The sequence below is a fragment of the Penaeus chinensis genome, chromosome 6 (assembly GCF_019202785.1).
Source record: "Penaeus chinensis breed Huanghai No. 1 chromosome 6, ASM1920278v2, whole genome shotgun sequence".
NCBI classification, from domain to species: Eukaryota; Metazoa; Arthropoda; class Malacostraca; order Decapoda; family Penaeidae; genus Penaeus; species Penaeus chinensis.
This window is the reverse complement of record NC_061824.1, coordinates 2,335,885-2,350,348: the sequence shown is the minus strand read 5'-3', so window position 1 is coordinate 2,350,348 and position 14,464 is coordinate 2,335,885. Positions and strand designations below refer to the sequence as shown.

Sequence of the window (14,464 nt, the reverse complement as noted above, 5' to 3'; positions counted from 1 at the left end):
TATATAATATATATATAAACATGTGTGTATATAATATATATAAACATGTGTGTATATAATATATATAAACATGTGTGTATATAATATATATAAACATGTGTGTATATAATATATATAAACATGTGTGTATATAATATATATAAACATGTGTGTATATAATATATATAAACATGTGTGTATATAATATATATGTACATTCACACGCATATATGTTATATATTATGTTATATTATATATATATATATATATATATATATATATATATTTGTATATATATGTATATATAATATACTTTTACTATCGGTGGTACAGAAGGAGAAACAAGCAGAAAACCTTTTCCATGTTTGTATTTGCAATATCTAATTGCCATAAATCTCTTTTCTGACGACGTATAATTTCATTTTCACGCAATGTCTATCCTTGAATGTCCTTGCAGATCCATCTCAGAGCAATGAATTCGCAGCTGAAGGAATGGGTCAAGGACAACGGGTCCGCAGTGCAGAAGGAGGAGAATTTCACCATCTATGAGTTAAAAGTTAACGTGAAGCACGAAGACTTGGAGAACAAGGTCCGCGTGGTGACGGTCGGCCCCGAGAACGACCTCGAGACGAAGACGGTGCTGCTCCTCGGAGAGACCGGGGTCGGGAAGACAACGTTCCTCAACACGTTCCTCAACATGGTGTTCGGTGTTGGGTTGGAGGACGAGCTCCGCCTCCAGTTCAAGGACCAGATGGACCAAGCGAAGGACTCGACGCAGAGCCAGACCGAGTACACGACGGCCTTCACCATTTACCGCCAGGAGGGGATGCCTCAGCCCTTCAACTACATGGTGATCGACACGCCGGGCCTGGGAGACACCGAGGGGGACCAGAAGGACCAGCTCAGGTTCTACCTGACCAACGAGGCCTGGATTAAGCACCTCAACTGCGTGGGACTGGTGTGGAAGGCATCCAATCGACGGCTGGACGAGCACAATCAAGCAGTTCTCTCAAAGATTAACAGTCTTCTGGGATTTGACATCAAACCAATCACCGATGTTTTACTTACATTTTCCGGCACAGAAGATCCTGCGGCAGTCCAGATTATAGAAGCTGCTGGAATTGACTATAAGAACGCTTTTCATTTCGAGAACATGCCTCTTTATAAGTGTCCGGCGCAGGCCATGGGTGCATTGCATGCTCTGACTTGGGAAGCCATGGCATATAACCACAGCCGATTTATCAACGAACTGAATCAGAGGCAGCCTCAGGAGCTGAAGATCACAGCACGACTTCTCCTCGCGCAAGCCAAACTTGGGGAGGTGCAGCTGCGTGTAATGTCGCTCGGGGAGAGTTCGGCTCTGACTTCGGACCAATTGCAAAGTCATCAAGCAAAGATGAACGATCTTGAAGCAATGGCAGCAAAGGTAGACTGGGATAAGACAGAGGAACTTGATACAAGCAGCGAAGAGATTGTGTTAGGACGACGGCCGACATTGCCACTTTTGCAATCTGTGCCAGAGAGTGTGTGTACAAGTGTGCTCAGACGACCATCAGACAGCAAAGGATCATTCTGACACGGATAACTGTGCTGAGGAACAAGGTGCAGAAGAGTCTTTCGTGCTGGTGGAAGCTATGGAAGAATCTTCCACTAACTTTGTGATTGACACTCTCAAAAGAATACAAGTATGGATCCATGGACTGATTATGGGTGTCATTAATATTGTGAGATCCGAGGGCAAGACGCAAACCTTGCATTCGAACGAGGGAAGTCAGCGATGCCCTGTGTGTCAGCATATGGTGTTAAAGCACGAAATCAGAAACAAGACCTTGGCCAAGGACGCCTACTTCGAGCAGAAGATGGAGCTGCTGAAGAAAAAGAAGTACCAGGAAGTGGTTAATGAGAAAAACCTGCTGCAGTCAGAGATTGAGGCGATTCTGGCGAAGCAGGACAATTTGGAGAAACTAAAAACGCAGGAACTCGAAAACCTGGAGGGAATGCAAAAGGAGGTTGAGAGGCTGCAGACAGGCCAGCTGATAGGCTGAGGAACAAACGACAGCCGCACGTGTACGTACAAGCAGTATGCACAATATCTCTCTGCATATGCATATGAATGTGTGTATATCTGTATGTATGTTTATATTAATCCATTTACATATACATACACATAAATACGTTTAAGTTCAAATGCAAATCTTGCGTTCCTCAGAGCCTCCGGAATTTTCTTCTTTTTTTGAAACCTTTTAAAAACTCGTTTTAGGAATTCTGTTTCCGTGGCTTTTTTTTTTCTAATGTGACGAATTATAATGCTTTTAGTGTCACTGTCTGTATGATTTCAGTTGCCAGCTGTATAAGTAGGCGAGCACTCACCCAGCCTAATACAGTCAAGAACTACAGACAAGAATTATATTGTTGGACTGCATGTATATATATATATATATATATATATATATATATATATATATATATATATGTGTATGTATATATTATGTATAATATATATGTATTTATATAATATGTATAATAAGTATATGTATGTATATATTATGTATAATATATATATATGTATGTATATATTATGCATGATATATATATGTATGTATATATTATGTATAATATATATATATATATATATATATATATATATATATATATATATATATATATATATATTTTTTTTTTTTTTTTTTTTTTTTTTGTGTGTGTGTATTTTATGAGCAAGTGATTGAAGGAATATCCATGACACTTAATCCCAAGGCACTCTAACTCGGGTAACACCACTTGAATAAAATCCTAGTTGACAACTGCCAAGCGCCTTCATTCTTGACAAATATACTTTTTTTCTTTTCGTTTTCGATTATATTTCCCAAACATTGTTATTATTACTCTTCTGTATTGAAACACCATTTGATTTTTTTCTTCGTGAAAAACAATCCCGTTAAATTTCTATATTTGTACTTGTTTTTATTTTTGTTGTATCCAGGTGATTTATTTTCAGTCAAGTTTCCAGTAATTGGTGATCAAATACACCATCAAATACTGTAGTTAAACAAGTATATGTGTTTTGCTTTAAATGTTACACTGAATAAACAAAATATTAATTGATTTTCATCTTTTATTTAATTATTTTTACAGCTTCCCATGACCATGAAATAATTACGTAATGTACAGTAAATCAAATATTAAAAAACATTTATATTTAACATCTTCCTTACATATTGAAATGATCCCTTTATTTGACTGAAACATTTTGAGAAATGGTAGTTATGAATATAAGATAATAAAAGCACTAAGTTATTTAGTATGTAATTAGTAAAGTTACTAACCAAGAAACAGTATGTATTTATAAAGGACACACACACACACACACACACACACACACACACACACACACACACACGCGCACACGCTCTCCTTTTCTCTCTGTCTCTCTCTCTGTATGTCTCTGTCTCTGTCTTTCTGTCTTTCCGTCTCTGCCTCTGTCTCTCTCTTTTTTTTCTCACTCTCTGTCTCACACTCTCTCTTTTTTCTCTGTCTTTCTGTCTTTCTGTATGTCTCTGTCTCACACACACACACACACACACACACACACACACACACACATCTTCCTTTCTTTAATCTTATAGATATGGTTCATCTTAAACAAATCTACTGCACATAACATTTACTCTTAACCTCCTTATGAATCCACTTAGATTTCGATTGTCATTTTTTCTCTCTGTCTCTCTTTCTTTCTGTCTCTGTCTCTCTCTCTCTCTTTGTATTTTTCTTTCTGTCTTTCTCTCTGTCTCTGTCTCTCTCTCTCTCTCTCTCTCTCTCTCTCTCTCTCTCTCTCTCTCTCTCTCTCTCTCTCTCTCTCTCTCCCTCCCCCCCCCTCTCTCTCTGTCTGTCTCACTCTCTCTCTCTTTACCTCTGTATCTCTCTGTGTCTCTGTCTCTGCCTCTGTCTTTCTGTCTTTCACTCCGTGTCTGCCTCTGTCTCTCCCCTTTTCTCTCTGTCTCTCTCTGTATGTCTCTGTCTCTGCCTCTGTCTTTCTGTCTTTCTCTCCGTCTCTGCCTCTGTCTCTCTCTTTTTTTCTCTCTCTCTGTCTCACACTCTCTCTTTTTTCTCTGTCTTTCTCTCTTTCTGTATGTCTCTGTCTCTCTTTTTCACTCTGTCTCTCATCGTCTCTTATCTCTATATCCGTTTCTCTTTCTGTTTCTGTCTCTCTCTCTCTCTCTGTCTCTGTCTCTCACTCTTTCTGTCTCTCTCTCTTCCTCTCTGTACCTGTATCTTAGTCTTTCTTTCTGTCTCTGCCTCTTTTTATATTTCTGTCTCTCTCTCTCTTTCTCTCTCTATCTGTCTCTCTCTTTTATTCTGTCTCTGTCTCTCTCTTTCTGCCTCAATCTCTTTATCTTTCTCTCTATCTTTCCCTCTATCTCAGACTCTCTCTCTTCCCCTCTATCTCAGGCTCTCTCTCTCTCTCTCTCTCTCTCTCTCTCTCTCTCTCTCTCTCTCTCTCTCTCTCTCTCTCTCTCTCTCTCTCTCTCTCTGCCTCTCTCTGCACGTAAATACTTTCTTCATTTATCAATTCAAATACATAATTGACCGAATTTTCAATATTTTTTATTAGGGCAATATAATTCCTTCCACAACTTAGGGAAAAACAAACACATTTTTTATTTATTGTGTGTATATTACCACCCGCATTCAGGTTAAAATTTGCTGTTGCTATCAAGATCTGTCCCTTTAATAAATATTGTTACTTATTTACTTTATTCAATCATATATTTTTGTTACCATGTGGTTAGGAAGTTACGTTCAGAGTCTGCAAACTCATATCACTGGTACATCTTCTCATATCAACGGACATGCACTCTAAACGAACACGTTAATCTCGCATTGGTAGATAATATATGATAATATTTTCAGTTCGTTTGTCATGGGTACTTTTTGTGGTAATTGGTGAAGAAATCATATGTATTTTTCTGTTTTTTAAATTTCAGATCTTAGTATTATTTTTGATACTTTTATTTTCACTTTTAGATTCTGTGGGATTGCAAAATTTTGGTATTACATATCTTGTTTATTTTCATTTATAATCCTTTTTTTTTTTATTATACCTTCCTTTTCAGCGTCCTCATTATTGTTTATTTTCTATTCTCATTCATAGATTATTGCCAGCATTCCATTTAAAACTTCATTCCATCAATCTCATTCACTCTTATCCAAGCATTTTCATTCGCGCTTTTATTTCTCTTCCAAATTCCCCATTCACAACCCCCCCCCCCTCCCACGAGTACTACCATTCACCCCTTCCTTTTCCATCGTATTCATTCATAACTTCCCGTCCAGCATCGCTTTTACAACTTTCATTCATCTTTCTTGTCGTTGATCGTCATTTCGAGCACGGCTTCTCGAGGGGCAATCAGCTGATGGGTACCCTCCTCTCCCAGCGTAATGTAGGGAAAGGTAAGTAAGTAAGTAAGTAAGTAAGTAAGGTCTCGTTACTTGTGAGTTCTATGCAGTTTCGGGTGATGAAATATATGTCGTCACACTGAGAATGGTAGGCTGGGGGGACTAGAGAATGATAAGGGAAGCAACGGTCACACTAGTATTCTCTGTCCGGGGATCCCTAGACAGCCACGCGTGTCTACAGTAACTTGGTGGATAGATAGATAAATAGATAGATACATAGATAGGTAGATGATAGATAGAGGGAGAGAGATAGAGATAGATAGAGAGAGAGAGAGGAATAGGAGTGAGATAGATAGATAGATAGATAGAGAGAGAGAGAGTGGAATAGGAGAGAGAGAGAGAGAGATAGGGGAGAGAGAGGGATAGATAGATAGATGGAGAGAGAGAGAGAGAGAGAGAGAGAGAGAGAGAGAGAGAGAGAGAGAGAGAGAGAGAGAGAGAGAGAGAGAGAGAAAGATAGATAGATAGATAGATAGATAAATAGATAGATAGATAGATAGATAGAGAGAAAGACGTCATCGGCCAGAAGCAATGACATCCTAATTACCCTATATTTAAGACACGAGTTAATGAATGAACGATAGGGCAAAAAACGAGGAATTAAAGACCGCGAAAGAGAATCAGCTGGTTGTAGAAATTGGTGTTAATATTACGGGTAAATTGCCTCCTGTGGACGACCTTGGTACTTACGTTGTTTCCTGAAAGTCACCCAATAGCCTGCCATTCCCAAGTCAGTCACATAAACAGTTCAGTCAGGGTTAGAGTTCAGTCAGGGTTAAAATTCAGTCAGGGTTAAAGTTCAGTCAGGGTTAAACGAAAGAATGAGAGAGAAAAAAAAGGAAGGGGAAGTGAAAGAGAAGGAGAAAGAGAAAGAAACAAAAATGAAGGATAAGTGAGAGAGAAGGAGAAAGAGAAAGAGAAAAAAAGGAAGGGGAAGTGAGAGAGAAGAGCAGGAGAAGGAGAAGGAGGAGGAGAAGGAGAAGGAAAAGGAGGAGGAGAAAGAGAAGGAGAAAGAGACGAAGGAAAATGAGGAGGAGAAGGAGAAGGAGAAGAAGAAGAAGGAGACGGAGAAAGAGAAGGAGGAGACAAAGAAAGAATAGTAGATGAACGAATATATATATGAAAAGATAAAAGCATATGAAGTAAATTAGTAACTTTAATATCTTCGAGGTCAGTTTAAACCCAAAGGAATGTCAAGATTATCATAACGGGTATTAAAGATAAGAGGGAAATTCTTAATTGTATAAGTTTATCATTACTATTCTTTATTTTCTGATATTTTTTTTGTTTACCATAAAAAAATCTTCCCTTTCAATTTTCTTTGGTTTGAAATAGTAAGGACGATAGAAAACGAAGTGGATTATTTCAGGGGTTTCTAAAGCAACACATTTGCGGATACATATTTTCCTGTACGGAATTCTCTCTCTCTCTCTCTCTTTATCTTTCTCTTTCACTCTCTCTCTCTCTCTTTCTCTCTTTCTCTCGCTCTTTCTTCCTTTCTCTCTCTCTCTCTCTCTCTCTCTCTCTCTCTCTCTCTCTCTCTCTCTCTCTCTCTCTCTCTCTCTCTCTCTCTCTCTCTCTGGCTGCCCGGCTCCGGTTAGGCTCCAGACTAGTGTGGGAGGAAGGCGAGTCAGAGGACGTGCCCCAGTACTCATCGTGCAAGTTGTGTGACGCTACAATGCGAACCACCTACAGCATTACTGCCTCGAGTGCCCAAAAGTTGCTGATCTCATATCAAAGAGAGACTCTGTCTTAGACGTCTGCAAGTCCTTATTAGCAGAAGACAATCTAGATGTAATACTTTCGCAATACCCATATTTTGGTGGCTGTTAATACTTCATCCGAGCTTCCGTTGTTTATCATTTAAGTATTCATTTGATCTTTCCTTCTGCATTTGACTCATAGCGTGACCTGCGTGTCATGAATACTCTGAAGCCAACGTTTAACTTGTGTTGTAAAGGATTGTCGCTCACTGAGCGAAATAAATTAATGAAATCAAAATCTCTCTCTCTCTCTCTCTCTCTCTCTCTCTCTCTCTCTCTCTCTCTCTCTCTCTCTCTCTCTCTCTCTCTCTCTCTCTCTCTCCCCCTCCCTCTCTCTCTCTCTCTTTTTCTTCTCCCTCTCTCTCTCTCTCTTTCTTTTGTGTGTGTGTGTGTGTGTGTGTGTGTGTGTGTGTGTGTGTGTGTGTGTATGTGTATGTGTGTGTGTGTGTGTGTGTGTGTATGTGTGTGTGTGTGTGTGTATGTGTGTGTGTGTGTGTGTGTGTGTATATGTATATGTATATGTATATATAAATACATATATACCTATATATATATATATATATATATATATATATATATACATACACACACACACACACACACACACACACACACACACACACACACACATATATATATATATATATATATATATACACACATGTACATATATATATATATATATATATATATATATGTATATATATGTATACATATACACACACACACACACATATATATATATATATATATATATGTGTATACATATATATATGTACATATATGTATATTTATATATATGTACATATATGTATATTTATATATATATGTACATATATATATTTATATATATGTATATAATATATATATATATATATATATATATATATTTATATATATGTATAATATATATATATATATATATATATATATATATATATATATATATATATGTATACATATATATACGAATGTATGTATGTATGTATGTATGTGTGTGTACTTGCATTTATGTACATCTATCTACCTCTTTTAGTTCTCACGTAAAAGGGATAAAGAAAACAAATCATAGAATTACTACATTCAAATGTATTTAAGATTTATTCTAACTCATTATTACAGACCGAGTTCCTTGTGCGGAATAGAAACATCTGTTGATGAACATAACCATAAAAATGATGAAAAACAATCCACAAATAATGGGGAGAAGGAAACAGAAGAAGAAAGATAAGGTAAAGATAGATAAAAAAAACAATAAAAAATATGATGATAAGACGAAGAAAGAGAATTAAAAAAAAAAAGGATATGAAGATAGATTGGTAAAAAAAAAAAAAAAAAAATAATAACCGATATCAGATTGCACGATGTTGCAAAGCAGTCATTGAGGCAATTAAATAATCTCTTATCATAAACTATTTCCCTTATTTTCACTCGTATCAAAGTGGATTTCTAAATAGTACAAACTAACGCACCTACGCACTCTATCAGAGTTTCCATGAGTTTAATCAAAATACAGCTTTGTTAACTTTAGTCATTAATGGAACACCCATTCAAGTATCCATATCATTAGAAATATAACATGTATTGCAATAAAGTTCTTTTATATTTAGAATACGAATTAAGTTCAGTTGATTGTAGAAATGATCAGTTTGATATAAAATATGCTAGTGTATTTCATTTCAAACATGGTATAGGCACAGGCAAGGCACTCTCAGTCATTTACACGCATTCAATGCTTTTAAGTTGATATCTTGACAAGTTTTCATTAGAAATTAACATGTCATTTGGAGAGAAGCATTTTAACAACAGCAAAAGAAGGATAAGAGTTCCTGAATAAGAAAAGATCAGGTGGACATGACAAAAACAATAACTATTTGCTTTTGCATCAAGCGTTTTTCAATAAAGCAAAGAGGCTCACAAAGAACTAAATATCCAAAGGTTAGAGAGGTCAGAGGTCACGGCAATATTTGACCTGGCTTTCCAAGAGGATTGAACTACCTTATTCTCTGAACACTAAAGGAAATTGAGAGTGTAGGCAGTCTCTAAATGTATGGGTGGTATATATATATATATATATATATATATATATATATATATACGTTCATACTGTAAATATATGTATATTTATACATATATATTCTACTTATCTATCTAAAACACTCTCACCGCCCACAAAAAGGCATTATTTAAAATTAAAGCTTCCACAACTGGCAGTGTTTTGTATATATGAAACTATCTACACAAACATTGGCCTGGACTCTCGCACATTGAGACAAAGGCCTTGACTGAAGCATCATTTCAATTTTAAAATATTCAACTGAGTCTAAATAAAATCATTTTCTCATAATAACGATTGGAAAAAAGGATTATTCGATACCAATAAACCGTGAAAAAAAAAAAAAAAAAATTGTTCCGAATCTGGGACAACAATCTAAAAGATATTGACTGACTCGAGACTGAATTTTTGAAACTGGTTCAGAACGCGCCAAGACCGACTCACGACTGACTAAAGGCTGACTTACTTAAAGCGAGTTGACTTACGTAAAACTAAAGTAAGATGACCTAAGATTGAAGTGAATTGACTTACGTAAGACTGAAGTGAATTGACTTACTAAACGCTGAAGTGAGGCTACAGATTCGAGACCGAAGTGTTGTTGACTCATTTAAAAGAGTTATGTACAGCCCAAAACAAAACAAAAAAAAAAAAAATGTCTAACAAAAAGAAAAGGAGGTAAGGGTTCTGGTATATATATATATATATATATATTTTTTTTTTTTTTGTCAAATATATAAGAGAAACACAAGTAGGATTTTTGTTTATGATATCTCATATAATTTCTTAAGTATAATAATAATAATAATAAAAATTACATCACGACCTGTCATCCACCTCAAAAAAATGAAAAAAAAAAAAAAAAACAAGAACTCAGGAAATACCCCCTTCCCTCCTACCCTACCCCCCCATCTCTCTCCCCCCCCCAAAAAAAAAAAACTCTTAGATAAGCCACCCCTCTCAAAAAAAAAAAAAAAACCTCTTAGATAAGCCACCCACTCCTATCCAACTGATTCTGGGCGTCCGGGTGATGGTGGGCGTGGTGCGGGTGGGCGTGGCGACCGGGCCTCCGACGCCTGGCCTTCCTGTCGTAGGCGGCGAGTCGTGCGCGGACCGTCAGGACGAACGACTCGATCTCCGACTCGTTCGTGCCTCGCTGGATGCGGAAGAAGCCTCGCTCGCCCCACCGCTTGCCCCACGAGTTGGCCACCAGCTGGGGGGGAGTGAGGAGAGTGAGGAGAGTGAGGAGAGTGAGGAGAGTGGGGAGAGTGGGGAGAGTGAGGAGAGTGAGGAGAGTGAGGAGAGTGAGGAGAGTGAGGAGAGTGAGGAGAGTGGGGGGAGTGAGGAGAGTGAGGAGAGTGAGGAGAGTGGGGAGAGTGAGGAGAATGAGGAGAGTGACACTCAGATGGGGGCGAGGGAGGGGGAGAGGGGGAGTGAGGAGAGTGAGGAGAGTGAGGAGAGTGAGGAGAGTGAGGAGAGTGACACTCAGTTGGGGGGGGGGAAAGGGGGAGAGTGAGGAGAGTGGCACTCAGTTGGGGGGGGGGGGGGAGGGGGAGAGTGAGGAGAGTGACACTCAGTTGGGGGGGGAAAGGGGGAGAGTAAGGAGAGTGGCACTCAGTTGGGGGGGAGAGGGCGAGAGTGAGGAGAGTGAGGATAATGATGGAAATAGGATGGTGGCGAGGGGGGAGGAGAGTGAGGAGAAAGAGGAGAGTGAAAATGATGGTGATAAAGAGGGAAGAGAGGCAGTAATGAGTTGAAAATAATGATTATTGGCTCGGGGCGAAGGAGGAGGAGAGTGAGGAGAGAAAGAGAGGAGAGTGAGGAGAGAGAGAGAGGAGAATGAGGAGAGAAAGAGAGGAGAGTGAGGAGAGAGAGAGAGAGAGGAGAATGAGGAGAGAGAGAGAGGAGAGTGAGGAGAGAAAGAGAGGAGAGTGAGGAGAGAAAGAGAGGAGAGTGAGGAGAGAGAGAGAGAGAGGAGAGTGAGGAGAGAAAGAGAGGAGAGTGAGGGAGAGAGGAGAGAGAGAGGAGAGTGAGGAGAGAGAAGAGAGAGAGAGTGAGGAGAGAGAGAGAGAGAGGAGAGTGAGGAGAGAAGAGAGGAGAGTGAGGAGAGAGAGAGAGAGAGGAGAGTGAGGAGAGAGAGAGAGAGAGGAGAGTGAGGAGAGAAAGAGAGGAGAGTGAGGAGAGAGAGAGAGAGAGGAGAGTGAGGAGAGAAAGAGAGGAGAGTGAGGAGAGAGAGAGAGAGAGGAGAGTGAGGAGAGAAAGAGAGGAGAGTGAGGAGAGAGAGAGAGAGAGGAGAGTGAGGAGAGAGAGAGAGAGAGGAGAGTGAGGAGAGAAAGAGAGGAGAGTGAGGAGAGAGAGAGAAAGGACAGTGAAGATAACGGTGATGGAAGAAAGTAAAGATGATGATGAATAGAGAGTATGGATAATAAAAGGGATGGTTAGGATAAGGAGGCGAAGGAGGATGAGAATGAGAAAAGTGACGATAAGAGGAAATAAAGGTAACAGTGATAAGCTGGAGATAAGTGAGGATGGGAGTTAGGATAATGGTGATAATGATTATGAAAAGTAATTATGATATCAATGACGAAAAAGTGATGTTACACACTGGTAATAATGATGATGATAATGAAAACAATAAGTGATAACCACATTGATGATCATGGTAATGACACAGCTTAATAATAGAGAAAATAATGAAGATAATGAGATAAAGATAATAACGATGATAATAATAACAACGATATTAATATTAATAGTAAGGAATAAATACAGTAAAAAAAAAAAAAAAAAGATACTTTTTAGGAAATAGAAAACTCGTACGAGGCAGAAAAAAAAAAAAATATATATATATTAATAATAACAGCAACGAAATATAGAACATGTAGAAAGTAGGGAAAGACCAATGACGTTTGAATTAATAAAAAATTACTAATTAATAAAGGTATTAAAAGATTATATTATATGATAATAAATAAATGAAAAAAATAAAACACAAATCTCGACACACACACTCACACCCTGCCACACACACACACACACACACATACACACACATACGCACCCCCGCCCCACACACCCATCCACACAAACACCTACACTCCACACACACTCTCTCTCTTCCCCCCCCCCACACCTACCCCCCCCCACACCCATCCACACACATACGCACCCCCACCCACACCCATCCACACAAACACCAACACTCCACACACACTCTCTCTTCCCCCCTAACCCCCCCACACCCACCCACACACACACATTTACCCCCCTCCCCACCCACACATACACCCCCCCCACACCCATCCACACAAACACCCACACTCCACACACACTCTCTCTTCCCCCGCCCCCCCATCCACCCCCCCCCCCACACTCCACACACACTCTCTCTTCCCCCGCCACCCCTATCCACCCCCCCACACCTACCTCCCTCCCCACCCACACACACACACGCACACATTCTCATCTCCTTACCCAGTACTTCGAAGGCCTTCCTCCCAGGGAGCTGTCTTGACCCCAGCCGACGATTCTGACGGAGTGCATGGCGTGGTCCTCCTGTGGAGATCCTGTGTGCCTGTACACACCGCCGGCGTACATGAACAGGTCCCTGTACACTCTCATGATGGCTGTAGGAAAGGAAGACCGCTGGTTATGTACGTATATTTATGAGTATGTGGAACTATGTGTTTGTTTATACGTTGATGTGTTTGTGTTTTATTTATATTACATTTGGAAGAAATCTTTATATGGAAAATATATAAGTCAATAAACTACCCAATCAGAGGCCTTTATCCCCTTAAAAAAAAAGGTAACAGATCAGAGCTTCCCGCCAAAGAATAAAAATGTTAGCAAACTAACCAATTAGATCTTCCCGCTAGAATAAGAGGAACCAAACCAACCAATCAGGTCTTCCCTCTAGAATAAGAGGAACCAAACCAACCAATCAGATCTTCCCGCCAGAATAAAAGGAACCAAACCAACCAATCAGATCTTCCCGCCAAAAAGGAAGGGTTCAAACCAGCCAATCACAGCCCACCTTGCACGGGTCCGTTGGTCATGATCTCCCACTGGATGTCTTCCTCTTTGCCAGCGATGCGGTAGGGCGGTTCTGTCTTGTACAAGTCTCGTCTCTGGTACACGACCTGCGAGAAGGGAAAGTTCTTGTACACGCGCCAAAAGAAAAGAAAACAAAAATAAGTATTTTTACTCGGGAGTAGATGAAACCGAAACGATCGCTAGGAGTTGATTCGTCAAGGTCGATACATGTTTTCCAAAATATTATGTTTAATTTTTTAAATTTAATTTATTTATTTATTTATTTTTTATTTTTTTATTTATTTTTTTTTTTTTATCCTTAACCAAACTAACCTCCTTTGATGCGCATCTGAGGCTGAAGAGGTTGGCCCTGACAGGAATACGGCAGCTTGGCACCTTCCCGGTAGTGCCACTTTCGTAACTATAACATTCCTCGTTTACAACACTGGAAGAGAAGTTGTGTGTTATTACCATGAGTGAGTAGGTGGAGTTTTTTAATTTTAATTTTTTGTTTTTCTGTTATTTTCTGTTGTTTTGTGTGTTTTTGTTTTGTTTTTTGTTTTATTCCTTTAATATGATTTCATTTGTATTATTCTATCTCAGTGTGAGATTGTGGTGGATAGCTGGGGTTCTGTTGTAGTTTCTACTGATTTATCTCTGTGTTTCTTTGTCTTTTTTTCGTTATTTTTCTTATCTTTTTTTTTGGTCTGATTATATATTATATAATTCTTTCTCTCTCTCTCTCTCTCTCTCTCTCTCTCTCTCTCTCTCTCTCTTTCCCCCCACCCACACCCACACACACACACACACACACACACACACACACACACACACACACACACACACACACACACACACACGCACTCAAACAAACACACACACACCTACCCACACACAAATACACCCCCCCCACACCCCCCCACCCCACACACACACAAACATCTCACCTACCCCTCGCCCCCCTCAACTTACCCAACCTTGCGTAAGTACTGCCACGCCCTGTCGACGTGCCCGCCCTCGCAGCCTCTCTGGCCCCTCCTGCTGCAACTCAGGAGGTGTTGGGGGGAGAGTCGAACCGTCTCGTTGCCAAAGGATTCGATGGAAAGCCTGGGATGAAAGAGAATAAAGATAAGGAGGATGAATTGGGGATAAATGGATGAATATTGGATGTGGAGTG

General features: G+C 39.4%; 2 protein-coding genes across 2 annotated transcripts in view; one reads left to right on the top strand and one right to left on the bottom strand.

Annotated features, from left to right (window-relative positions):
* Window positions 1–451: 451 nt before the first annotated feature.
* Window positions 452–1,555, top strand: LOC125026647. The gene has a single exon (XM_047615228.1). The coding sequence runs from the start codon at window positions 452–454 to the stop codon at window positions 1,553–1,555; it is 1,104 nt and encodes a 367-aa protein (XP_047471184.1).
* Window positions 1,556–8,268: 6,713 nt separating this feature from the next.
* Window positions 8,269–14,464, bottom strand: part of LOC125026579 (uncharacterized peptidase C1-like protein F26E4.3) — a 9,349-nt gene continuing 3,153 nt past the window's right edge. The window contains exons 3-7 of the mRNA XM_047615113.1: window positions 14,260–14,394; window positions 13,621–13,732; window positions 13,289–13,394; window positions 12,727–12,878; window positions 8,269–10,465 (exon numbers count right to left, since the gene is read on the bottom strand). Of these exons, the coding sequence (XP_047471069.1) occupies window positions 10,235–10,465; window positions 12,727–12,878; window positions 13,289–13,394; window positions 13,621–13,732; window positions 14,260–14,394 (736 nt within the window). The 3' untranslated portion in view covers window positions 8,269–10,234. The remainder of the gene's footprint in view (window positions 10,466–12,726; window positions 12,879–13,288; window positions 13,395–13,620; window positions 13,733–14,259; window positions 14,395–14,464) is intronic.

What these genes read in the sequence shown, in the direction of transcription:
- LOC125026647 (XM_047615228.1), top strand. Translation starts at nt 452, where the DNA reads ATGAATTCGCAGCTGAAGGAATGGGTCAAGGACAACGGGTCCGCAGTG.